Source organism: Strix uralensis, chromosome 32 (genome assembly GCF_047716275.1).
Source record: "Strix uralensis isolate ZFMK-TIS-50842 chromosome 32, bStrUra1, whole genome shotgun sequence".
NCBI lineage: Eukaryota > Metazoa > Chordata > Aves > Strigiformes > Strigidae > Strix > Strix uralensis.
Genome location: NC_134003.1, coordinates 2,097,950 through 2,122,682, shown reverse-complemented (window position 1 = coordinate 2,122,682; position 24,733 = coordinate 2,097,950). Strand labels below are relative to the sequence as shown.

The 24,733-nt window shown below is 50.2% G+C and overlaps 4 protein-coding genes across 4 annotated transcripts; all 4 read right to left on the bottom strand.

The window, feature by feature from the left end:
* Positions 1 to 5,296: 5,296 nt before the first annotated feature.
* On the bottom strand, positions 5,297 to 7,252 carry LOC141936383 (uncharacterized). The gene is made up of 2 exons (XM_074853292.1): positions 7,196 to 7,252; positions 5,297 to 5,977 (listed from the first exon to the last, which is right to left on the bottom strand). The coding sequence occupies exons 1-2, from the start codon at positions 7,250 to 7,252 to the stop codon at positions 5,297 to 5,299; spliced, it is 738 nt and encodes a 245-aa protein (XP_074709393.1).
* A 2,051-nt stretch (positions 7,253 to 9,303) lies between these two features.
* LOC141936304 (uncharacterized) lies at positions 9,304 to 11,103 on the bottom strand. Its single transcript, XM_074853176.1, has 4 exons — positions 10,989 to 11,103; positions 10,707 to 10,895; positions 10,535 to 10,607; positions 9,304 to 10,444 (listed from the first exon to the last, which is right to left on the bottom strand). Exons 1-4 carry the CDS (start codon positions 11,101 to 11,103, stop codon positions 9,304 to 9,306), a joined length of 1,518 nt encoding a protein of 505 aa, XP_074709277.1.
* A 3,424-nt stretch (positions 11,104 to 14,527) lies between these two features.
* LOC141936413 (uncharacterized) lies at positions 14,528 to 16,957 on the bottom strand. The gene is made up of 5 exons (XM_074853330.1): positions 16,843 to 16,957; positions 16,191 to 16,749; positions 15,745 to 15,992; positions 15,069 to 15,339; positions 14,528 to 14,855 (listed from the first exon to the last, which is right to left on the bottom strand). The coding sequence occupies exons 1-5, from the start codon at positions 16,955 to 16,957 to the stop codon at positions 14,528 to 14,530; spliced, it is 1,521 nt and encodes a 506-aa protein (XP_074709431.1).
* Positions 16,958 to 19,531: 2,574 nt separating this feature from the next.
* On the bottom strand, positions 19,532 to 21,247 carry LOC141936451 (uncharacterized). Its single transcript, XM_074853407.1, has one exon. It carries the CDS (start codon positions 21,245 to 21,247, stop codon positions 19,532 to 19,534), a length of 1,716 nt encoding a protein of 571 aa, XP_074709508.1.
* Positions 21,248 to 24,733: the final 3,486 nt, after the last annotated feature.

The window sequence follows — 24,733 nt, the reverse complement described above, 5'->3', positions numbered from 1 at the left end:
AAGATGAGGAGGAGGGTAACGGTGGAAAAACACTAGGACACTGGGATGTTTTGTGAGCTTTAAGTTTTAATATCACATCTTTGCTACTGGAGACAGAAGCAGGAAATTAATGAATTCAAATTCTCACGCGTGTGAGGGCAAATCACAAATCTGCCATGCTAATGCCACTTTGCGTTGTCAGAAGCAGGGAGAGGTAATACGTGCTGGAGGAAAGGGGCAGGACCTGCCCAAGCTCAGGGCTGCATCTTGCGGAGGAGAGGGGAGAGGTGCAGCCCCACAGTGTGCGCTGACTGTCGGCTCGTCCTCGCCCCTTCACTTCTGCTGCTGTGGGGGCCACTGCACCGGCTGCTTGATCTGCTGCTGCTGCTGGCAGGGAGCGGGGGCCACCGGCACCTGCCCAGTGACCACGGGACACTGTGGCGGGAGGACGACCACCGGTGTCACATCCTGCACGGCGCTCACTTCGTGGCAGATGACCTCCTCAGAGCCGTGGCAGGACCTCTCGCTGTCGTGGCAGGAGGAGCCTCCGCTGTGGCAGGAGGAGCTCTCGGTGCTGTGGCAGCCTCTGTCTCCACGGGAGCACATTTTTCAGTTGGTGTGGCAAACCCTGGGAAAAAGAGACTTTTGTTAGATGCATGAAGGACAGTGTGTTTTCCCTGCTCCGCTTTGGGTTCAGATTTCCTTGATGTGCTTATCAGCCTGCCGGGGCTCAGCAGGATTTGCCTGTCCGCCCATCCCATTTCCCCAGCTTGGGGCCTCATTCCCGCAGTGCTGGATCAGCCCGCACCACCTGAACGCTCTCATGAGCCCCCCCCAGCAGCCCTAATCTCCACTTCTGCTGGCTCCGTGAGCCGTTTCCTTGCTCTCCCTTGTTGCATCCCACAAGTGCTCGTGCAAGATACCCTGGGATTGTCTCAGGGCTGTGTAACAGAGGAGCAGATGCGCTGTGGGCTGCCCGTTTATGCTGCACTGGCAAGAGGCGTCTTGGCAAGGGTCTGAAAAGCTTGAAGTCTTGAGGGGCCCTGGCACAGCCAGTGAATTTACAGCCAGGACTGTGGGTATTAGAGCCTTGGCAAAATACACTTTCAAAGCCAGGTGCTGAAAATGAAGATACTCCTGTGCCTTCCTCTCTCCTTGTGTACTCTGCTCCCTCCATGCCCTGTGGATTCTTGGCTGGCCAGTGCCCAGTTTCCTGAGGCACGAGGAAAATCCCATATGCAGATCTAAACCCCCTTCTGAGGAGAGCTGAGATTTCAAGGAGGCAGAAGGCATCCAGGATGTGGCCAGCTGAGCTGAAGGCTGTTCATGCTACTCCTTCCACTCATAGTTTAAATCTGCCTTCTCAGTTCTTTCCTAAATTTCTTCAAGGACAGCTTAATACTTTCAGTTCCTGAAGATTTCTGTCTTCGAAAGGAGCTTACTAAAGGAGTTAGACTCATAAATGCAATTAAAATTCCCAGCTTAAACCCAAGGTTTCTTATGAAAGATCAGCCTCTTGTCTCCCATTCATTCCCAAATCCCATTCTTTACTTCTTTATTTCCAGTTTGTCCTTTGGAAAAAAGGAATCCTGAGCACTGAAGTAATCCAAACGTATCTACATGTGATAAGAACAATAAATTTTGCTTCTGAGCACAGGCAGCCTTGAGACTAATTCTGATAGCACAAAATTGCCCCAGCCATCGAGGCAAGAACTTGGCTCTCAATAATCCCAGCACCTGCAGACAGACCCGTCTTTGTAAGAGCATAGCTCAGCTCAGTTCAGCAAATTTTAATAAGAATGAAAAGTTAGCGGTGGAGTAGCAACTTACCTTGGCTGTGAAGGCTCTGAAGAAGGAGTGGAGCCGAGTGAATGAGTTGGTCTCTCAACTGAGAACTTTTATACGGTTCCTCACTCTCTTCCTGAAAATGCAATAAACCCCTGGGGAAAAATGACCAACATATTTACAAAACAGCCACACCTCTAATTATCTACCACCTTCAAAAGCTTATTCAACCCGGTTTCTTTGATTGACTTGTCATACAGTAGATTGTCTTCCTTGTGTTACACAGCTTTAATTGCCACCCTGCCCCACGCAGGTTGTAATGCACGAAGAGTGAAAACCGTGTGGGTGGCTTGACTGTCTCACCGTCATGCCAGAATGAGTTTTATATTGCAAAATGGATGGCAAAGGTGGTGCTTTTTTGGGTTTCTATCCTCCTGAAACCTCTCACCCAAAGTCTGGCATGGAGGAGAGGTCATGGTGCCCGGTCACCTCTAACTGCTCTTGGCAGGACTGGGGTCTTGTGCAGTGGACAAGAGCCATCGGTTTCAGGTCCTCACCATAAAAAATGGCAAGTTTTCAGAAAGTCCTCATCACATGTCCTCTGAAAGCGCCTTTAAAGTTGTCTTCACCATGTAAGACATCTGCAGGTGCCAGAAGCTTAGCAGCTGAGGATCCCCTCTCCATTTCCTCTCTCTGACCATGTCATTTCCCAGAGCAATAAAATCAGGATAATGAAGCCTGTGGCCACTGCGGCAGGCTCCAAGAGCCACACTGGAAAGTGACCTGTCGAAGCCAGGTAACGGTACAGGCCACTTTTGGAAAGTCTTGTTAATACCTGTGAATACCCCAGAAGGGTAGTGCAGTTTCTCTGCCTGTGTCCTTCTACTTCATGTCTGATTTTATAGCCATTTCACTGATGTTGACATAGTTACCACTAATTTTCATTGCTGACATTTCTTCTGGCCAATACCAAAAAACCCCGGACAGAATTGCTCTATTAAAATTTCCGTTTTTCCAATATTTTAACTTTTTTTGTATTTGCCTGCCTCTGCAGCAGCCATTGCCCTCAATGGGAAATGCATGCCTACAGAAGCCACTTGGGCAAACCTTGCATTCATGAGTAAGCTGTGAGTAAAGTGCTAGCTCAGAGACCACGCACCCGGGCTCACCACGCATCTTGATCTCACCCAACTCTTCCCTGGGGCAGGACGGGTGCACCCTGGGTGCAGAGCAGTGGACTGCTGCAAGCCTGGAGCGCTTGCCTGGCCCTGGTGCAATCAGCTCTGCAACAATGAGTTTGCAATAGCCTCTGTTTCTTCTTTTCCCTCCTATTAAGAGCTTGACCATGAAACTTCAGCAGGACTCACTCTGTGTTTTTACTCATTTTGCATCTTAACTCCTTCTACAAACACAGGAGTCACAAGGTTTTGTTGGGCAGAGATTGACTGAACATCTGAAGCAGGGGGGTGGCTCCCACTTGCTATATCTAAAACAATTTCTTTAGTTTCTATCCAGAGGCGCCAGTTAGTGACTTTCATCAAGAAGCCAGATTCATGTTTACCGTTCAGCCTGCCTGTTTACAAACAGCCAAAGCAGAGGGGCCACAGCTTTTGCAAGCACCAACACGCTCGTGGAAGAGTCCTGCATTATCACAGTTCGTCAGCCATGAAGGATGACTCGTTCCTCGCCCGTTGCACAATGACTCGGGAGGAAATCTGGGTGTGCAAGTGCGCATGTGTACACCTGCGTGTAAAATCCAGCCTCCGCTGCTCCCAGCCTCACGCTGGAGGTGAGATGCAGCTGCTCCAGTGTGCAGAGAAAGGCAGTGGGATGCAGCTCCAGCTCCTCGTGTTCAAGCTCTGGATGCAAGAGCATCCTCCTTCTCCCTTGGGTCCATTATAATATTATATCATCTAGCTTGGTTAACATCTGAGCTTGTGGAGTGCTTTTTGATACAAGCCTCAAAGAACCAGCCAAGTGGGACAGTGAATAATATACTTTTTTTATACTGTAAGTGTTTTCTATTTTTGGGGAGGACTGAAATTTTGGGATGGTTTTTGATCAGTTAGTTTTATAGACGAGAATTTTTCGAATACTCCAGACGCTCATAGGTTTTCTGGAAGTCTCTTGGGAGTTGTTTGAGTTTCTGAGTTCTTTTGCTACCTTTGATGCTATCAGATGAAGTAGGGAAAATAGCAGAAATCAATAATGAAGTGGTAGATTTTAGAAATATAAGTAGATGCAAATAAATGATAATGCTGTCTAATTTTAGAATGGAATTTAATATGGCTGTTGACAAAACCTTGTGTAATGTTCCCTGCACCACAGTCTTACAGCATTTTACAGCATGAAAGATACCTGTTGTGGCACCAAACATGGGGCTGGAGCTCAGAGGATTTTGGTTTTCGTAATCTGTGGTGTTTCACAAACATCAGGGCCAAGTTTTCTTGATTTTCATTGAGATGAAAAGGTCAAAATCCCCACAGGTGGGTGAAAGCAACAATGGTAAAAAATGTTTTACAATGTAACTTCATGCTCTTTTGTCTCCCTTTTAAATGGGCATAGATCTATGGCTGGTTTTTTCCTTCATTACCAATTTTTGAAGGAGTAAAAAAACACCAGAGAACAGTCCTGAAATATTTGTCAAATACCATGTAACAACCAGCACTGGATGTTCAAGCCTCCCCCGCACTGTCCCATCAGCACAGCACAGAGGAATGATCTTCCTGTGCCTAATTTAGGGCCTGATCCTATAAAAAATGCCATGAAGCAGGTCACTGTGAGGAAGCAAACGAGCTTGTTCGAGTTGCCTCATGCCGCTGGTGCAAGCTTTACGTGCTCCAGTTTACAACATCACCTGCAATCTCTTTGGGACAGGAACCTGGTGTGTAATTGTTTCCAAGTAAACAACCTTGCTCTCCCAAGGTCACAATGTAAATAATAATCAGACGGAAATCAACCGGAGTTTTGCATATCTCCTTAAGGTAGCTCGCAGAGTCTGGCCTGCGTACCCATGCAGAGGGTCTTGGCGGGGCACAATGTTTTTATTTGTTGGGAACAGCATGGGGGATGCTCTGACCAGCAAGAGCAAAATTAAGAACCTTCTCTAGCTGTTGAAAATGGTGTATTTTAATTCTGTTACAATAAATATTACATTTGAGTATGGTCGTAAAATATATATCAAAAATGTTGGAAGATAAATCTTGTGTTGTGAAGTAGATTCCTTGAGTATCTATCTGTATGTTGAGTGAAGGAGCCAGAAATTAAAGAAATTATTCAGATACTGAAATTTCCCACAGATTATGAAGTTTTATTATTTTCCAACCCGTGAGCAAAATGGGATGGAGAGAAGAATCTTTTCCCATCACCAAAACACAAATCACTTTTCCCAGCAGTGCTTGCAGCAACGTTGCTAGCACAGCCCAATGCGAGGAATGCAAAGTTCCCTGACCGTAATGACACCGTCGGGGAAAAGCCACATTGTGGCACATCCAGGGCACTTTTGCTTGAGCAGGGGCGGCTGCTGGGTCAGTCACTTCTTCTGACTGGGGGGCCACTGGCTGGTCTGCTTGCTCTGGTGGTCCTCAATGTTGGGAATGACCACAGGGCATTTCTGCTGCATGGCCTGGGAGGACGCATAGCCTCCAGAGCTGAGCTCTGGGCCCGAGTAACCCCCGATGCCATAGCCTGATCCTCCGCTGTAGCACCCTGATCCGCCACTGACCCCTCCTCCTGTTAAGGCCCTTTCTCTCGGTGACGCATCGTACCCGTATCCGTATCCTCCTCCAGCAGTGATGCCCAATCTCCCACTGTGGCAGCTGGATCCTCCACCATCACCTGAACTGCCAGTGATGTTCCAGCCTGAGTCCTCACTGCTGCACCCTGTTCCTCCCCCAGTGCCATAGACTGGGACTGCCCCCCCTGCAGTGCCCCAGCCAAATGTCCCCCCGTTGTCACCACTGGCTATTACAATAGATCCATCACTGCCACATCTGTACTCCCCTGCAATGCTGTAGGTGGATGATGTTGGCATGGAGGATGAAGGTCCCCGGCTGTAGATGACCGAGCCTTCCCCACCACAGAAGAAGGATCCATGTCCCTGGCGGTTTGAGAAACCCCCACTGCTGCTGCATATTCCTCTGTGGTGTGAGGAGATCTCATCGCTGTAGCCCCTGTTCCGCCGGGCACATCTCCCTCGAAGATAGTGGTAAATCTGAAAAAGGAAAAAAAAAAAAACAAACCTGCACCGTTTTGCTTCATTTTTGCATCATGGCTGGTGGGGAGGTTTCAAGTGGTGTGATCAGAAAAGCTTTACGAGGGTCTGGGGCAATACCAGGCTTCGAAACCAGGTACTGCCTAACTGTTCTTCAAATGCAAGTGTATTTTGACTCTTACTGGGAGAGTTTTTCTCTTCCTTATCTCCAGGGTGTATTTCCAGAGAATCAAAATCTGAAATATATTCTTTTAACACTTGATAACTGCCATGGTTTTCCCCACTCATCTTCATGACCGTAACTGCAGAACTGTAAAAATGGAAAGGATTATCCTTGTTTCAATTTTTAAACTGTTGCAAGAGTGGTGGATCAAAATTTCCATGCAAGGTGATGTTGCGGGCTGTATTATTGCCATCATTGCGTTGCATCCCTAAAGGTCTTTTACATAAAGTGATCGGCACAGCCATAGAGGTATGTAACCATTATGAAGTACAACATAGACTTGTTATTAAATAATATCAAAAACGTGTCCTGCACGTTGCAAACATGTCCAAAACTACAAAGACTGCGCAGTTACCATGTGCTGGTCCCACTACAGACTCATCTGGGTTTTTAGTCTGCTCAGCCTTATGGCTCCCAGTCCAGTGACCTGAGTTCACCTTGTTTTGTAGTGATCTGATCCCAACCACAGCAAGAAACCATACAGATCCCGAGAACTTTGCTATGGATGCTCTGACAACGTGGGTACTGCTGCAAGTATGTGACAAGAGCTCAAGTGAACCTATCTCCCATGAATATGAAAAAATAAAGCCTCAGAAAAGAGCAAACTTACCCTCCTCAGCCATTGGAAACACATTTAGAAGATAAAAGTCGACTGAATGGGAAGCTTTAACAGACAGGAACTTTTATATGGCGTTTAGCATATATGGGAAGTGAGACACCCTAAGGAATGGCAAGGATTTATTTACTAATCAAATTCTGATTTGAGTGTTTGCTTTGACTCATGACATCTGATCGATATCTTTCCTTCACGCTGCTTGTTGCGTTGCACACAGCAGTAATTGTTACTTCTGCTTAATGATCCTATTCCTGTGCTCCTGCCCTGAGCTACGGAGGACTATTTCGGCCCCCAGTGAGGTGGCGCCACTGGGGGAGACTGGGGGAGGTGAGTTCTGAGGAAGAGGATTAGTGAATGTGGGGCAAAGAGTGGTGGTGACCAGGTCCTGCTCAGGGAAGGGGCTGAGAGACTGGTTCAAGGATGTGGCAGCGCTCATGGCTCAGAGCATCCCTGTAAGGGTGGGTGTGATCAGCAGATACCTGGGAGAGGGGAAACAAAGCATCTGGTGGCCACACAGCACATTGATCCCTCCAGCATCTCACTGGTGGCTCCAGTGGGAGATTTTCTGAGGAAACCTTTGCAGCTGAACCAGAAGCTCGTCAAAAGTAAAGCGCCCAGCTTAGGTATTTTGTGAGGGTTCTAGAGGTGCTCTGAGGAAGTTTAGGGGCCCTGGAGACAGTTGTGGAGGTATGAATGTCCCAACACTTAAACCCACTGTGGCTGGATTACTCCTCTAATGAAGGATTATGCCTCCTGATAGCTTCTTTCTGCATTTTCATGTACTGTGTCCTTCCTCTGGCTTGGAAAAAGCACCAAACACCAGGGACTCTGGGGACACTGATCTGGAGGGCTGTGGGGGATATGTGCTGTGGCCACACTGGTAGTGTGGCCCAGTACAGCGTCCCCGCTGCAGCCTGTTGTGCTCAGGCTCGTGCAGGCTGGACTAGGGCTGTTCGGATCTGAGTAATTTTGCCATGGGGACGGTGAGTCCCAGCTTTGGCAAAAGGCCACGTCCAGGCCACGTCTACCGGGCAGAAAGCAGTGCACAGGGTGGTGCTGCCCTCGGCATTTCAAAGCAGATTTCAAAAGCTTGGGCAAGGAAGGATTTAAGGCCTGGAGGCATGATTTGGAGTGTGTTGAACTGCCTCAGGGACTTGCTGCTTTTTGTATTTCCTTCTGCCTGGCCCAGGGCTGATTTGGCTGACTCAGCATGTGAGGGTCACCCTCTGGGTAGAGATGCTCTGAGGTGTGCAAAGCTGGGAGGGAAGGGGGAGGATGGCAAGGACGTGGACATGGACATGGTGTTATTTGCCACCCTGGGCAGCAACAGCTGCTATTGAGGGTCAGCCCCAATCCCTCTCTTCAGGGCTGGTGGGCCTGCTCGAGTGGGGCCAGAGGAGGCCACGAAGGTGCTCGGGGGGGCTGGAGCACCCCCCTGTGAGGACAGGCTGAGAGAGTTGGGGGGCTTCAGCTGGAGAAGAGAAGGCTCTGGGGAGACCTTAGAGCACCCCCCATGGGACTGAAAGGGGTTACAGGAAAGAGGGGAGGGACTCTTGATTGGAGGGGGCGGGGAGGGATAGGATGAAGGGGAATGGGTTTAAACTGAGAGAGGGGAGATTTAGATGAGATCTAAGGAAGAAATTCTTCCCTGTGAGGGTGGTGAGGCCCTGGCACAGGCTGCCCAGAGAAGCTGTGGCTGCCCCCTCCCTGGAAGGGTTCAAGGCCAGGTTGGACGGGGCTTTGGGCAACCTGGGCTAGTGGAAGGTCCCTGCCTGTGACAGAGGGGGTTGGAATTAGATGATCTATAAGGTCCCTTCCAACTCAGACAATTCTATGATCCTATGACTGAGCCTGATGGCCTTGGTCATGTCTCCCAGCAGCACTTCATTGCTCCACAGACATGGTCATTGGGTGCTGGTACCTCAGAGGCCTTAGAGCCATGATCTGGGATGGCTCCACCTTGATATCAAAGGGATGTTGGGTGCTGTGGTTGTTGACATTTTAGGCAGTGCTATTACTCTGTCACAGATCCCAGGGGGAAGATGAAGGTGCAAACTCTCTGGGGCTATAAAGTGGGTGACTTTAGAGCTGCATCTAGCAGCACACTATTGAACCCATCATCTTCTTTACAGAAAGGAGTGAAATATATCATCAGATGGACTTCTGGATTCCAAGACAGTAAGATGCTGGATGAGAATACAAGAAAAAACAAAAATCCCCAAACAGGCAGATTTGAGATATTATTACATTTATTAGATATAAAAAGTGCTCTTTGGAAAAGCAGCAGAGCCTTATTGAAGGCATCCCAACACCAGTAGCAGGGCTGTTAATCCTGGAGTTCTCAGAACAGGGATGTGGCATCAAGGGAAGAGAAGAGGAGGGAACATGCTGGGAAGAAACACACAACGAGAGCCAGGTCTGGAGGGAAAAAGGTGACATGGCAGATGCAGGGTTGTTCTTGCTGAGTGCCAAGGCTGCCTGTGGCTGTTACTTCTGGTGGCTGGGGGGCCAGTGGCAGGCCTGCTTGGTCTGATGGGATGTGATGTAGGGGATGACAACGGGGCATTTCTGCTGTGTGGACTGGTAGGACCCTCCACTGCCACCTCCGGAGCTGATGATGATTGAGTGGCCCGAGGAACCGCCACTGCCACCACTGGATCCTCCACTGCAGCATCCAGAGGATCCCCCGCTGCCTCCACCGCCAATGATGATCTTTCCACCTGAGGACCCACCACTGGATCCCCCACTGCAGCATCCAGATGAGCCACCTCCTCCACCGCCAGAGCTAATAATGATCTTGTGACCAGATCCTCCACTGCTACCGCTGTATCCTCCTCCCATGCCATATCCTGAGGATCCTCCACTGCACCATCCAGAGGAACCTCCACTGCCTCCACCTCCAATTATGCTCTTTGATCCCGAAGACCAACCACTGGATCCTCCTCCCATGCCTGAGGACCCTCCACTGCAACATCCAGAGGATCCCCCACTCCCTCCACCGCCAATGATGATCTTTGTTCCTGAAGACCCACCACTGGATCCCCCTCCCGTGCCTGAGGATCCTCCACTGCACCATCCAGAGGAACCTCCACTACGTCCACCGCCAATTATGCTCTTTGATCCTGAAGACCCACCACTGGATCCTCCTCCCATGCCTGAGGATCCTCCACTACACCATCCAGAGGATCCCCCACTCCCTCCACCTCCAATTATGCTCTTTGATCCTGAAGACCAACCACTGGATCCCCCTCCCATGCCGTAGCCTGAGGATCCTCCACTGCAGCATCCAGAGGATCCCCCACTACCTCCACCTCCAATGATGATCTTTGTTCCTGAAGACCCACCACTGGATCCTCCTCCCATGCCTGAGGATCCTCCACTGCACCATCCAGAGGAACCTCCACTCCCTCCACCTCCAATTATGCTCTTTGATCCTGAAGACCCACCACTGGATCCCCCTCCCATGCCTGAGGATCCTCCACTGCAGCATCCAGACGATCCCCCACTACCTCCACTGCCAATGATGATCTTTGTTCCTGAAGACCCACCACTGGATCCTCCACTGCACCATCCAGAGGAACCTCCACTCCCTCCACCTCCGATTATGCTCTTTGATCCTGAAGACCCACTACTGGATCCCCCTCCCATGCCTGAGGACCCTCCACTGCACCATCCAGAGGAACCTCCACCTCCAATGATGATCTTTGTTCCTGAAGACCCACCACTGGATCCCCCTCCCATGCCGTAGCCTGAGGATCCTCCACTGCAACATCCAGAGGAACCTCCACTCCCTCCACCTCCAATGATGCTCTTTGATCCTGAAGACCCACCACTGGATCCCCCTCCCATGCCTGAGGACCCTCCACTGCACCATCCAGAGGAACCTCCACTCCCTCCACCTCCAATGATGGTCTTGCCTCCTGAAGACCCACCACTGGATCCCCCACCACAGCATCCAGATGAGCCACCTCCTCCAATGCCAGAGCTAATAATGATCTTGTGGCCAGATCCTCCACTGCTACCGCTGTATCCTCCTCCCATGCCGTAGCCTGAGGATCCTCCACTGCAGCAGGATCCACCTCCTCCACTGCCAGAGCTGACAATGATCTTGCCAGAGCCCCCGCTGCCCCCGCCGTAGCTGCCTGAGCCTGAGCCCCCCCAGGAGGAGGAGCCCTGTGCCTGGTAGCCGGAGGAGCTGCCCCCGTGGCAGCAGGAGCCCCCACTGTGGCATCCGCTGGACTGGGAGGATGTTTCATGGCAGCCTCCGGATGTCTGTCTGGAGCACATCTTTGAGCAGTGACCCTGCAAGAAACAGTGCTATCAGAAAGGACCCCTTGGGAAATACTGCTGAGCCTTCACAGCAAACCAAAAATGGAGGAATATCTAGGAAATACCCCATCTGCCCCATCTTCTGCAGTCCTCCAAGAGTGGCAGGTTCAAAAACACCCTCACCCATGTTAGACAACAGGAAAGACCTGCAATGAAAGGCACCCAGGGACTGTTCTGCAGATCACAACAGTTACAGGAAAACTTTGTTCAGGAAGACTTAGAGAACTTACAGAGATTCGTACACCCTGACACACTCAGAGACGGCAGTCTAAAAACTTTAGTCCCACTGTATATCCTTCTGGATGTAGAGACTGATAAAACTCACAGCAACTGAAAATTCAACCATATTGGTGTGCCCTTAGAATATCAGCTACAACTCCCTTCTCTAAATAAGGTAGACCTGTTGGCACACTAAATTGGTTTTTGGTGAAGCCCGTCTGATATTGAGCCAGCATGGTTCCCTCATGGAAAGCATGCTCAAGACCAACTGGTGGAGCAAGCTCTCTGCATAGGGGTTCAAAAAGTTTCCATGTCAATGGACTTACCTTCAGTGCAACTGGAAATGCGTGCAAGGCTCGGTGGCAGATGAATGAGGAGGCTTGGGATAGGTGAGCTTTTATATTGTATTCATTGTGCTCTTAAGGGAAGTGAGACACTCTAAGGAATGCTGATAGATTTATTTACTGAGTCTGGCTGTAGCTACCTCCTTCTTTGACTCACTTGCAGCACATAGGTGATACGAAGGAGATGTATCACTTACGTTCTGCATCGCAGTTGTTAATTCTAAATGATTCATTTCCAGCAGTCTTGCTCTGAAATGTTGGGGGCAAATGGCTTCTGAGGGTCTGTCTTGGGGGCTCCCCAATGCATTTCTGCTAGGCTGCAGCTTCTTGTGTACTCAGCAGAGAGTGGAGACAGAGCAGACACTGAGGGATGGAGGCTGAAGCGAGTTAGGGCTAGAGTGTGATGGAACGACAAGGGTAAAGGATGTGCTGGAGCAGAGTCCCAGGGAATTCTGGGGAAAGACTTTCCTCAATGACTGGCGAAGGGAGCTGGATGGGGAGCAGGAGTATGTCCAGCCCACTGGGAAAGGCAACCATGTGCTCAGCAGGCTGGAGGTATCATCTCCGATGGGGCAGTGCAGCACTCTGGAGCACCTCAGCCCAGCTCCATTTCAGAGGGCCCCGTAAGGATGGCAGAGATGTGGGGGCCATTTCCCTTCAGCCTTTTGGGAGCCCAAGGTGGACATTGTTGTTGGATTGAGCAGAGACGTCTGTGTCAGATCCAACTTCCCAGGGGTCCTGATGACCAGGCTGGAGTGGGGAAAGTCTTGAAATCTTTCTGTTTGCAAAGGTGCATTTGAAGGCCATCAAGACCCTACCCTTGAACTCTAGGACATTAAACATTTCCTCTGTCTCAGCAGGACCCATTTTCTGAGGGTCCTGCTTCCCTGGCCAGCCCACCCACACCTGAGGCTGGGGAGGCATCTGGGTATTTTGCTTGCTGGAGAATGACAGTTTGTCAGCATGGTTATCGCAGCACTGGCTGCTGTGTTTTGCAGCAGCTTCATCCTGTCACTGCGTCATGCATGCTTGGAGGCTGACAACAGCATCCACCCTCATGGGAGATTGAGTAGAGGAAAGCGTAATTGGGAGGTTTTAGCCGAGAGGATGCGTGACAGCAGCAGCAGGCTGCCCAGCCCTGTCACGATGGACATAATTTTGAGCATGCACGCAACTCCATTGGTATGGGGACAGGACCATTGGCACCAGGAACATGGGTGCAGGGGGCTTCCTTGCTTTGGACTCCCTCCAGTGGCCTAAACTCCACTCTCATCATCAAAGGGAAATCTAAGGTCTCACTGCAATTCTGGCTCTCACCTGTGAAGTGTGGGTGTTGTACTACTGAGCATCGCAACACTTTGATCCCTTCCGTGCATTCAACGTGTAGGGACTTGCACAAAGGGACACCCAGGATTTGCAGCTCATCAGGACCCAGGGTGCGAGGGAAGGCTGTGGAGGCTTTTGGCAGGGGTGGGGAGAGGTGCTCCTGCAAGCGCTGGTTTGTGGACACCCCAAGGCTGGACCCTGCAGGGACTGGAAACACTGAACATGTAGCACACGTCCGTGTGTGGTACTTGCCACACATGGAGGAAGAGAGTGGTTGGAACCACAGCTGCTGGAGGGGTCGGCATTGCCACAACCCTGCCCAGGTTAAAGAGCAGCTTTAATACCTACGTTGGGTAAAGGCAAGGGTGGATGCAAAAGGCTTCATGGGTGGAGGCTTCATGGTGGTGACCCCACATTAGGGCCATGCTGCCTGTTTTCTGATGCTCTGTCTGGGCCCTTTTCTGCCCTGCAGTCCAGTCACCCTCAGGATGGGCTGGCAGGTCACTTTGTCTTTCAGCCTCACCACTGCAAACACCTCATTGGATGCTGCCCTGGTCTGCATTGTTATGAGTGAGAGAAAAACCTTGGCCAGATTCTACAATTCTTTTTCCCAGCAGCTTTCTTCATGCGCAGCAACGTTAACATGGATAGCATGGGGCGTGACGAAGATGCTGCTGGTGTAAGAGGATCTCTCCAATTTTTCTGCAAAAGGCAGAATCTGGTCAGTCATGATCCCTCAAGCATTTGAATGGCCAATGATCCCTTTTATTCCTAATTTTGTTTCCTGCCTAGCGGTTGTGTGTGTGAGATGGACAGAAAAACCTGTTAGCTTAAAAGTTACTGAACACAAGACTGTAATCAGACCTGTCCTGAAGAGGACTTGCTGTGAGCTTCAGCACAAATGCCACTGATTGTTTTTTACCATAATTAATGTTTTTCTTGTGATAAATCTAAGGAAATGGAGCACATAAGAACCTAACTGCGTGTCCAAAGGATGATGCTGTCTGCGCTGGAAATCCCTGAAGTGAAACCCAGAGCTTGTGGTTGCCTCCTTCTCTGGCAAGGGGAAACCATGTGGAACTATTTCCCAGGTTGAAGTTGCAGCCTTGGTGAACATTATTTGCAAGAGGGAAAATGATCATCTGCTGAAGCAACAAGGTTTCTCTCAAGCAAGATCTGTTAATAACTGTCTGCTCCAGCACTGCAGACTGAAGATTTCAGAGCCGAATGTATTTGATGTAATTAATCAATTTTTGAAAGTAAAGAGGGGACTGGCAAAAGATAAAAGCAACCTTGAAAAACCAGTTCTTTTGTACACAGTAATCTTTATTTCCCTTCATATTGATGGGTGAGAAGAGCCACCTGGCAGTTCACAGCACAGGGAAGCTGCGTCAAGGGAAGACAAGGGAAGAGGACATGCTGGGAGGAAACAGGCAAACTTGGGGTAGAGAGGCAGGGTTGTTCTTGCTGAGTGCCAAGGCTGCCTGTGGCTGTTACTTCTGGTGGCTGGGGGGCCAGTGGCAGGCCTGCTTGGTCTGATGGGATGTGATGTAGGGGATGACAATGGGGCATTTCTGCTGTGTGGACTGGTAGGACCCTCCACTGCCACCTCCGGAGCTGATGATGATTGAGTGGCCCGAGGAACCGCCACTGCCACCACTGGATCCTCCACTGCAGCATCCAGAGGATCCCCCGCTGCCTCCACCGCCAATGATGATCTTTCCACCTGAGGATCCACCACTGGATCCCCCACTGCAGCATCCAGATGAGCCACCTCCTCCACCGCCAGAGCTAATAATGATCTTGTGACCAGATCCCCCACTGCCACCGCTGTATCCTCCTCCCATGCCGTATCCTGAGGATCCTCCACTGCACCATCCAGAGGAACCTCCACTCCCTCCACCTCCAATTATGCTCTTTGATCCTGAAGACCCACCACTGGATGCCCCTCCAATGCCTGAGGATCCTCCACTGCACCATCCAGAGGAACCTCCACTCCCTCCACCTCCGATTATGCTCTTTGATCCTGAAGACCCACCACTGGATCCTCCTCCCATGCCTGAGGACCCTCCACTGCACCATCCAGAGGAACCTCCACTACTTCCACCTCCAATTATGCTCTTTGATCCTGAAGACCCACCACTGGATCCCCCTCCCATGCCTGAGGACCCACCACTGCAACATCCAGAGGATCCCCCACTCCCTCCACCGCCAATGATGATCTTTGTTCCTGAAGACCCACCACTGGATCCTCCTCCCATGCCTGAGGACCCTCCACTGCACCATCCAGAGGATCCCCCACTCCCTCCACCTCCGATTATGCTCTTTGATCCTGAAGACCCACCACTGGATCCCCCTCCCATGCCTGAGGATCCTCCACTGCACCATCCAGAGGAACCTCCACTGCCTCCACCTCCGATTATGCTCTTTGATCCTGAAGACCCACCACTGGATCCCCCTCCCATGCCTGAGGATCCTCCACTGCACCATCCAGAGGAACCTCCACTACTTCCACCGCCAATTATGCTCTTTGATCCTGAAGACCCACCACTGGATCCTCCTCCCATGCCTGAGGACCCTCCACTGCACCATCCAGAGGAACCTCCACTCCCTCCACCTCCGATTATGCTCTTTGATCCTGAAGACCCACCACTGGATCCTCCTCCCATGCCTGAGGACCCTCCACTGCACCATCCAGAGGAACCTCCACTCCCTCCACCTCCAATTATGCTCTTTGATCCTGAAGACCCACCACTGGATCCTCCTCCCATGCCTGAGGATCCTCCACTGCACCATCCAGAGGAACCTCCACTACTTCCACCTCCAATTATGCTCTTTGATCCTGAAGACCCACCACTGGATCCCCCTCCCATGCCTGAGGACCCTCCACTGCAACATCCAGAGGATCCCCCACTCCCTCCACCGCCAATGATGATCTTTGTTCCTGAAGACCCACCACTGGATCCTCCTCCCATGCCTGAGGATCCTCCACTGCACCATCCAGAGGATCCCCCACTCCCTCCACCTCCGATTATGCTCTTTGATCCTGAAGACCCACCACTGGATCCCCCTCCCATGCCTGAGGATCCTCCACTGCACCATCCAGAGGAACCTCCACTGCCTCCACCTCCGATTATGCTCTTTGATCCTGAAGACCCACCACTGGATCCCCCTCCCATGCCTGAGGATCCTCCACTGCACCATCCAGAGGAACCTCCACTCCCTCCACCTCCAATTATGCTCTTTGATCCTGAAGACCCACCACTGGATCCTCCTCCCATGCCTGAGGATCCTCCACTGCACCATCCAGAGGAACCTCCACTACTTCCACCTCCAATTATGCTCTTTGATCCTGAAGACCCACCACTGGATCCCCCTCCCGTGCCTGAGGACCCTCCACTGCAACATCCAGAGGATCCCCCACTCCCTCCACCGCCAATGATGATCTTTGTTCCTGAAGACCCACCACTGGATCCCCCTCCCATGCCTGAGGACCCTCCACTGCACCATCCAGAGGAACCTCCACTCCCTCCACCTCCAATGATGGTCTTGCCTCCTGAAGACCCACCACTGGATCCCCCACCGCAGCATCCAGATGAGCCACCTCCTCCACTGCCAGAGCTAATAATGATCTTGTGGCCAGATCCTCCACTGCTACCGCTGTATCCTCCTCCCATGCCGTAGCCTGAGGATCCTCCACTGCAGCAGGATCCACCTCCTCCACTGCCAGAGCTGACAATGATCTTGCCAGAGCCCCCGCTGCCCCCGCCGTAGCTGCCTGAGCCTGAGCCCCCCCAGGAGGAGGAGCCCTGTGCCTGGTAGCCGGAGGAGCTGCCCCCGTGGCAGCAGGAGCCCCCACTGTGGCATCCGCTGGACTGGGAGGATGTTTCATGGCAGCCTCCGGATGTCTGTCTGGAGCACATCTCTGAGGAGTGACCCTGCAAGAAACAGCATGCCGTTTACTCAGCAGTGGCCTCTGTCAATTATAAGATTTTCCCCCATCCAGAAGGACCCATGTACAGCCCAACTACATTTGCAGACATTCTCCACACATAATGAACTTCCTTTCTTCTAAGCACTTTGTGCTTCGTAGATCCCAATCACACACAGAGCCTTCTGCTGACAGATTACCAGAATCCTGAACTTAATCAGCCCGCCATTTAAACTCTTTTATCCCATAGCTGTTCCATCTCCATCTCTGAACTGATGAAACACATGACTTTCAGTAGCGTGGGATGATCCTATTTTTGCTGACATCCACAAGAAATTTATATTCATCACAGCAACCTTCCTGCCTTTGAAGCCACCACCCATCAGACGTACTTCACCAAAGTATTTATGTTTTGCAAGCATGAAAGTAAGAGAAAAATCACTCCCTTTGGCAGAAATCAACTTACCCTTCTTGTCTCTGACAACGTGTACCACAGAGCAAAGCTGAGCGAATGAAGCACTGTGAGATCCAGCAACTTTTATACTCTTTCAGTTTTCCCAAGTGGGAAGTGAGGCATTCAAAGGAACGGTGATAGCTTTATTTACTAAACAAACTGTCCTCCTTCAGCCCACTTGTCCTGACTCATTGAATCAGACCAATGCTTCTCCAGTGCATCACTTCCTAGGCTACCTGTAGTTTGGCTGCAGGTCTCACATGTGAGCTCCCCTCCCGCGGTTGACTCCCAAGGTAGGATTGTGGGACTCCAGCTAGGACCCTCTACTTGAGCTGGAAGATGCTGCTGGGGTGGTGACTGACAGCAGAAGGAACTGTGGACACTCATGTTTATTGTATGTTACAGGCTATGGAGATGTCCAGGGGAATGGAGGGGGCTGCGCTGAGTAGGGCTGTTGCTGCTGGGGCAGCAAAGGAAGACCACAAGCCTGGATATCCCCACTACACCAGTGAAGTGTTGATGATGATTTTTGTTTGAGTGCACCACTATGGACAGTTCAGAGGTCAGACACTGCCTCTGGGAGGAGGGGTGATGCCTATTTTAGAAAGGAGTTGGTGTGCTGCAGGTAGAGAGTACCAGGTCCAGCACCCACCCTGTGTATTAGCATCTTGATGGATATTAACCAAAAATGTGAAGTCATCCCAGTTTTGGAGATGGTGTTTCTGAAGAAGCAACAAGATCTGAGGATGTGCTGTGCTCCTGCTGTCACCCTGAGGGCCTCTGAAACTTGGCTCCAAGCTTTTTTGGTCCTGGGCCATTTCTGGGTGAAGGGATGTTCAACAGCAATACTCCCACCTCCTTGAATTGGGACGCCAAGCTTTCTGTTAGCACTGTGCAGGCAACAGCAGTGTTGGTGCAGTTCCTGGTCACTGGTATTTTATCATCCTATGATTTTTCATAATAAAATCCCAGGCAACTCAGCTGTTCCAGTTGTAACACTGGCTGGAGGAGCTTGTCCGGATGTGTTTTGAGAATGTTTTCATCCCTGGGGTCCCAAGAGGGAGAGCACAGAGGGTAGAGGGACACATAAACATGAAGCCCTTTCTAGGTGTGGGTCACTCCTGTCTCTTCTGGGACACTTCCAGGCACCTGTCATCTGCCTCATGTAGAATAATTCAGGCAGAGAAGGTTTATTTTCCTTTCCCTGCTAATTACCAGAATATACCACATCAAAGAAATCACTTCCCATAGGGAAACTCCCTCTGAAGACTCATACCTGGAGCTGTGTTTTATTCCTGTGGGAATGACGAGATCCCTAGTTACTCCAGGCTTAGTATCTCAGCCCTTGGAAGGGGCTTTCTGAAGTCCTGTCCCCATGACTGGCTCCATTAGGGGTTCAGAGCTGGAGTAAGGGTTGGAGAGACCCCACATTTCTCTTCCACATCTCCCTGGTGCAGCTGTGAGCACCAAGAACTCCTGCATCATAAACATGCAAGGCCCTCAGCTTCACACCTGTAATAGTACCTTGTAATCTTTTGTACTAGAGTTTTTGCATCCTTTCTCACCCAATCCATTTAAAACTTCCTTGGGCATTGCATGACATTTTGATGAGGTAGAGAGACTACGATGTTTAACTTTGTGGTATGTTATCTGATGGGCAAGCCAGGACCATGAGTAGCAACAGGCATTAAAAGGATGATCTAAGAGTATTTAGTGAATCCAGCATCTCTTCTACAGGTGGATTTTCAATGCACTTGTGCTCTGGAGCTTTATTACAACAACATCAGCTCAGAATAAAAACATGATAGTGGAAATAATGCAAACGTCGTGGTATAAAGCAAAATCCAACCACTCAGACACTGAAGCTCTGTAGAACTGCAAGTTTTATTGCCTTGTGCAAGCACTAGAAAATTGGAGCAGACAACAGACATATGAAACAACCCTGGCTGGAAGTTATTGATACACAACACCAGAGGTTCTGGTCAGCTGGAGAGCTGCACAGAAAAATCCCAAGGAAGAGGAGAAAGGAATAATGCAAATATTCTTAAATTTAATAGAGAAAGAAATGTGAGGCATGTTTGTGTCTTGATCCGAGAGTCCCTTCTGCAGATGCTACTTGTGTTTGGTCTGCGGTGGCCAGGAGATTGGCTGGGTCTGCTGTTGAATGGACAGACCTCCAGAACTGGATGAACCACCTCCACCACCACCTCCTCCAAAAGAGGATGATCCCTGGCTCTGGTGGCCTGAGCCACCTCCCCCAATGATGCAGATGGATCCTTGACCCTGGTGGCCTGAACCACCACCACCTCCCCCTCCTCCTCCACCACCGCCACCAATGCAGATGGGGCCTTGGCTCTGGTGACTGGAACCACCTCCTCCACCACCACCAATGCAGATGGGGCCTTGGCTCTGGTGGCCTGACCCACCTCCACCTCCTCCTCCTCCTCCTCCTCCTCCCATGCTGCCACCTCCGATACAGATGGGACCTTGGCTTTGGTGCCCTGAACCACCACTTCCCCCTCCACCACCACCAATGCAGATAGAGCCTTGGCCCTGGTGGCCGGAACCACCTCCTCCACCTCCTCCTCCTATGCTGCCACCTCCAATGCAGATGGGGCCCTGGTGGCCACCACCACCACCACCACCACCGCTTCCTCCACCAATGCAGATGGGGCCTTGGATTTGATGACCTGAACCACCACCTCCTCCTCCACCACCACCACCACCACCACCACCAATGCAGATGGGGCCTTGGCTCTGGTGGCCAGAACCACCTCCTCCACCTCCTCCTCCTATGCTGCCACCTCCAATGCAGATGGGGCCTTGGCCCTGGTGGCCTGAACCACCTCCACCACCACCTCCACCTCCTCCTCCACCACCACCACCACCAATGCAGATGGGGCCTTGGCTCTGGTGGCCAGAACCACCTCCTCCTCCTATGCTGCCACCTCCAATGCAGATGGGGCCATGGCCCTTGTGGCCTGAACCACCTCCACCACCACCACCACCACCACCACTGCTTCCTCCACCAATACAGATGGGGCCTTGGATTTGATGACCTGAACCACCACCTCCTCCTCCTCCACCACCACCACCACCACCACCACCACCAATGCAGATGGGGCCTTGGCTTTGATGACCTGAACCACCACCTCCTCCTCCTCCTCCACCACCACCACCACCAATGCAGATGGGGCCTTGGCTCTGGTGGCCAGAACCACCTCCTCCACCTCCTCCTCCTATGCCTCCACCTCCAATGCAGATGGGCCCTTGGCCCTGGTGGCCTGAACCACCACCCCCACCTCCCCCTCCTCCTCCACCACCACCAATACAGATGGGACCTTGGCTTTGGTGCCCTGAACCACCTCCACCTCCTCCTCCCATGCTACCACCTCCAATGCAGATGGGGCCTTGACTTTGGTGGCCTGAGCCACCACTGCTTCCACCACCACCACCTCCTCCTCCTCCTCCTCCTCCGATAATGCAGATGTGTCCTTGTCCCTGGTGGCCTGACCCACCACCACCTCCACCTCCACCACCACCGCTGATGGATCCTTGGCTCTGGTGGCCTGAACCTCCTCCTCCTCCAAAGGAGGATGAAGATATGTGAGTCTGGTAAATAGCACCACCACCGCCGCCGGAGCCGCCGCTGCCTCCTCCTCCATGGCAGGATGATCCTTGGGTCTGGTATCCTCCTCCACCACCACTGTGGCAGGATCCTCCTCCGCCACCCCCGTGGCATGAACCTCCTCCGCCACCACTGCCATGGCATCCACCAGACTGCTCAGACATCCCTTGGCCGTCGCCTTTCTGCTGATGGGAACCCATTGTCCCAGGCTTTGGGGAGTCCTCCAAGAGAAAGAAAAAACAGGCCTTAGTGAACCCAAGGGGAGGAAAGATTGTGTTACTGTGCCTACCCATCCCCTTCCAAAGGCAGGCCACTATAGGAAAATGTCTTCTGATCCCTTTTTGCCCACCCCACCTTTGATAGCTAAAGCAAAAGGGTATTGTCAACCTCAGGAATTTACAAGGGGACCTCCTCTATCCATATATAACTGGTTTTCTTTTTCTAGGACAGGTGTAACCATAATCATTCCTTAATAATTCCTTCTTGCAGCAAGTTGTGAGAGTGGCATGCCACTGCAAGAGGTACACAAGGCCGTGGTACACCAGCATTAACCTTATTCAAATGTGGTTTGGGAATTTTGAAAGGGCTGTAATGCTCGGGGATAGGTATTAATATTCCATGTCATACAAGAAACAAAGAGCATAGGTCATCATTTGCATAGCAATAACTTCATAGCACTTTGAAATTCTTCAATCTTGGCTTCAAAAGAGCGCAGTGACTGTTTTATTTCTTCTTAAAAATGAGAAGAAAGAAGAATGGCCAGTGGAAAACATATCAGCAATGCAAAAAAGAAAAGCAGCTGCACAAAGCTTCAGTGGAATTCTCTAGGTCACCACTTGCAAGGGCTTGATGGGTGCCTGCACCCAAGGCTGAAACCTACAGGGATGCTGTGAAGTTTAAGCACTTCTTTGGCACTTAACTCCCATCATAGCCCACATCCTTGTCTGCTGGCAGTAGTAATTTATATTCCTCTAACAGGCAAGTGACAGCTCTGCTAATGAAAAGGATCTACAGGTCAGCAGACTGAGGTGTCCAAACATGCCAGAGGAGAAAATGGTTCCTTCAAGAAAAAAGATGGTTGAAAGAGAACACTTTCCAATTTAGATAAAAGGCTGGAAAATGAGAATAGACTCCCATTTTGTATTTCAGTTCCTTTGTTTCCCACTCTTTGCTAAGTGCCTACAAAAACTCTCTGTCCTGTCCTTTTTCTTAAGATTTATATTCCAGGACTATTTAGGAACTGCCTGTATACAGTGGTACCACGTAGTGCTGGGCCCAGAGAAATCAAAGGGGCTCCAAAGACCATGTTTTTATGTCTCAGCTCTCCCCCTTTTCTGCGTGATTAAGTAATCCCACAAACTGAATCATTAGGAAAAAAAATTGACTGTAAATAAGGAGGAATCTTTGGACTATGAGACCCAAAAGCCATATTTACTCCCATCTTTTTCAGTTTAGCATTCCAAGGCTAATCAGATGAGTTAGCTTTCATCAGTAGCATGAAATATCTTACCGTGTCCCACGGCACGAACCAGTGGAAAGAAGTCAAATGGAGTGAGGAAACGTGGTGTGTGAGAACTTTTATATAGTACCTAGTCCTCATCTTGGAAAGAAACAATGATTGATTTATTTACCAGCCAAACCCAACCACAACTACCCACTTACTTGGCATAATCTGGGGCTCGTCATTTCTGATTGGTATCTCTCTTCCACCACCTCTTTTGTTTTCAGCTATATTAAAGTCATTGGATGGCTCCACCTACTATAAGTGAAGAAATGGGGAAAAGCAGAGATGGTCTTGGATTTTCAGAAAGAACAAGTGATTTACTTTCACATCTTCCCTACAGAGGGGTCCAACATTCCAGAAAGGAAACGTGAGGGGGAAAAGAGAAACTTTTGTCTTTATAGACATAGATAATTTATATCTCATTCTAGAAAATGGTTCTGAACACTCAGACGTGGCTCTGGCATGTCATTATATTGTTTTGTAACTGGCAAATTGGTAGGAGTGTATTATATGTTTCTAATGACACCCACATTATTGCCAGGGGCTGTAGAGACACATATTGGACTCTGGTCCAATGAGTTTAAGCTCCCCAAAAGACAACACATGCCTATAGAGCCAAAGGCTGAAGTGATGCAAATCTGGGAGGCTCCAGGTGATTTACAGCCTTGGAGGATTTGACCTACAGAGAAATAGAGGAAAGAAACCCAAACAGCCAAAGAAGCGGTGAACTGGTCTTCGTGTAGAATTGCAATGGCATAAGAGCACCTGCGTTAGAGCTATGACCTTTTTATTTTTAACCACACTGGCCTGCAGAGACCTCAGCACAAGAGCAGAGGGGCCAGTTGTCCTCCCTGACAGTTATGGCACTGAGCTGGTGGCACTGCGAGAGCATGGCCACCACATCCCGTCACACCACAGAAGTCATCCACAGCTATGCAGGCACTAGAAAAGCCGTCTGCCCTCGCGGTGGTGGACTGTCATATTTCATTGGTACTTCCCAGTGTTTTTGCTTTGACTGTGCCTGACATAACCAGGGGATGTGACCAACTTACCTAAGTTTAGTTTTAAAAAAAGTCCAAAAGCTATTTCATTGCAATGTTCCCTGTTATATAGATAACAGCAGTGAGAGATGTTTGGATGCTCTGGGGGTTGACAGCATTGTTGTAGGTAGCATGAACGTAGCATGAGAAGGAGCAGTTTTGAAAAAAATGGGGACAATACTGGGAGTTTCATATCCAGTGGGCAGATAAATATACAACAGGGTCTCTTTAAACCTCTCAGGAGCATATAAGGAAAGCCCTTCTTGCTGAGAGAGTATCATTTATTGCAGGCTGCACACACTGTTTTGCTACATTTACTCATGGGCTAAGAGATAAAAGGGATCATCTTTGCCATTCTCCTCCTGTAGCACCTCATCCCTTAACTGTACGGGCCACAGGGGAATTTGCTCTGGATATACAGTTTGCTCACACTTTTCATGTCTTTCTTCTGACAAACTGGAATTATTACAAACAGCAGCAGCAAGTTCCTCCAGTAAAACCCTCCAGCTCCAGGGAAGCTCTTAAGTAGCAGTGCTTGAAGGATCTTTCACTCAGATAGAGCTGATTGAGGCAACAGAGCCACGCTTCACGACAGAGCCGTAGGCTGTGCCACCTGTAGTAGTCTCTAAGGAGCTAAGTGTCTCCTTCCTTACTTTGTGTGCATTTCCTGCCCTGGAGCACGAGACCTGCTCAGCCTTATCTCATCTTTGCACTCGTGCCTCTCAGATGATGCTCCAGCAGAGGTGCCTGTCACCCTCACAGAACCCCCTGCACAAGGCCACCCCCCTGGGCATCATTGTTGGTGGTGGAGGACAAGGGACCCTCTTCCCAGGGTTGAAGGCTTTCACCTGAAAGAGATTTCATGGGACAACTGCAGGCTTTCGCCTGTAAGACACTCAAAAATATATTTCCATTGTCTATTAGGAAAACCTTTGGAAGTCTATCAGCCAGCCTGAGTTTTCAAACACCTGTAAAAACGTGTAATTTGCTAAGCCATATTCTGAGTAGAAGAGTATTCATATCACTGGTGTGGGTTTTTTTTTTTTTTTCTTTTATCCCAGTAAGAAGACAGATGGTAACTGTATGATGTGTAAAATAACGAAATTGGACAGCAGGCTGCAACCTTGCCCAGGAACCAAAGA

Excerpts from the sequence above, each read along its gene's own strand:
- LOC141936383 (XM_074853292.1), bottom strand. The coding sequence starts at position 7,252 with ATGAGCGCTGCCACATCCTTGAACCAGTCTCTCAGCCCCTTCCCTGAG. Across the intron at positions 5,978-7,195 it reads CCTTCCCTGAGCAGGACCTG|ATTTACCACTATCTTCGAGG; the intron begins GTCACCACCACT and ends TTCCTTTTTCAG.
- LOC141936304 (XM_074853176.1), bottom strand. The coding sequence starts at position 11,103 with ATGTGCTCCAGACAGACATCCGGAGGCTGCCATGAAACATCCTCCCAG. Across the intron at positions 10,896-10,988 it reads CTCCGGCTACCAGGCACAGG|GTGGATCCTGCTGCAGTGGA; the intron begins GCTCCTCCTCCT and ends GCAGTGGAGGAG. Across the intron at positions 10,608-10,706 it reads CATCATTGGAGGTGGAGGGA|GGAGTGGAGGTTCCTCTGGA; the intron begins GTGGAGGTTCCT and ends TTGGAGGTGGAG.
- LOC141936413 (XM_074853330.1), bottom strand. The coding sequence starts at position 16,957 with ATGTGCTCCAGACAGACATCCGGAGGCTGCCATGAAACATCCTCCCAG. Across the intron at positions 15,993-16,190 it reads GGAGGGGGATCCAGTGGTGG|TGGTGGGTCTTCAGGAACAA; the intron begins GTCTTCAGGATC and ends AGGAGGATCCAG. Across the intron at positions 15,340-15,744 it reads CATAATTGGAGGTGGAGGGA|GGAGTGGGGGATCCTCTGGA; the intron begins GTGGAGGTTCCT and ends TCGGAGGTGGAG.
- LOC141936451 (XM_074853407.1), bottom strand. The coding sequence starts at position 21,247 with ATGGGTTCCCATCAGCAGAAAGGCGACGGCCAAGGGATGTCTGAGCAG.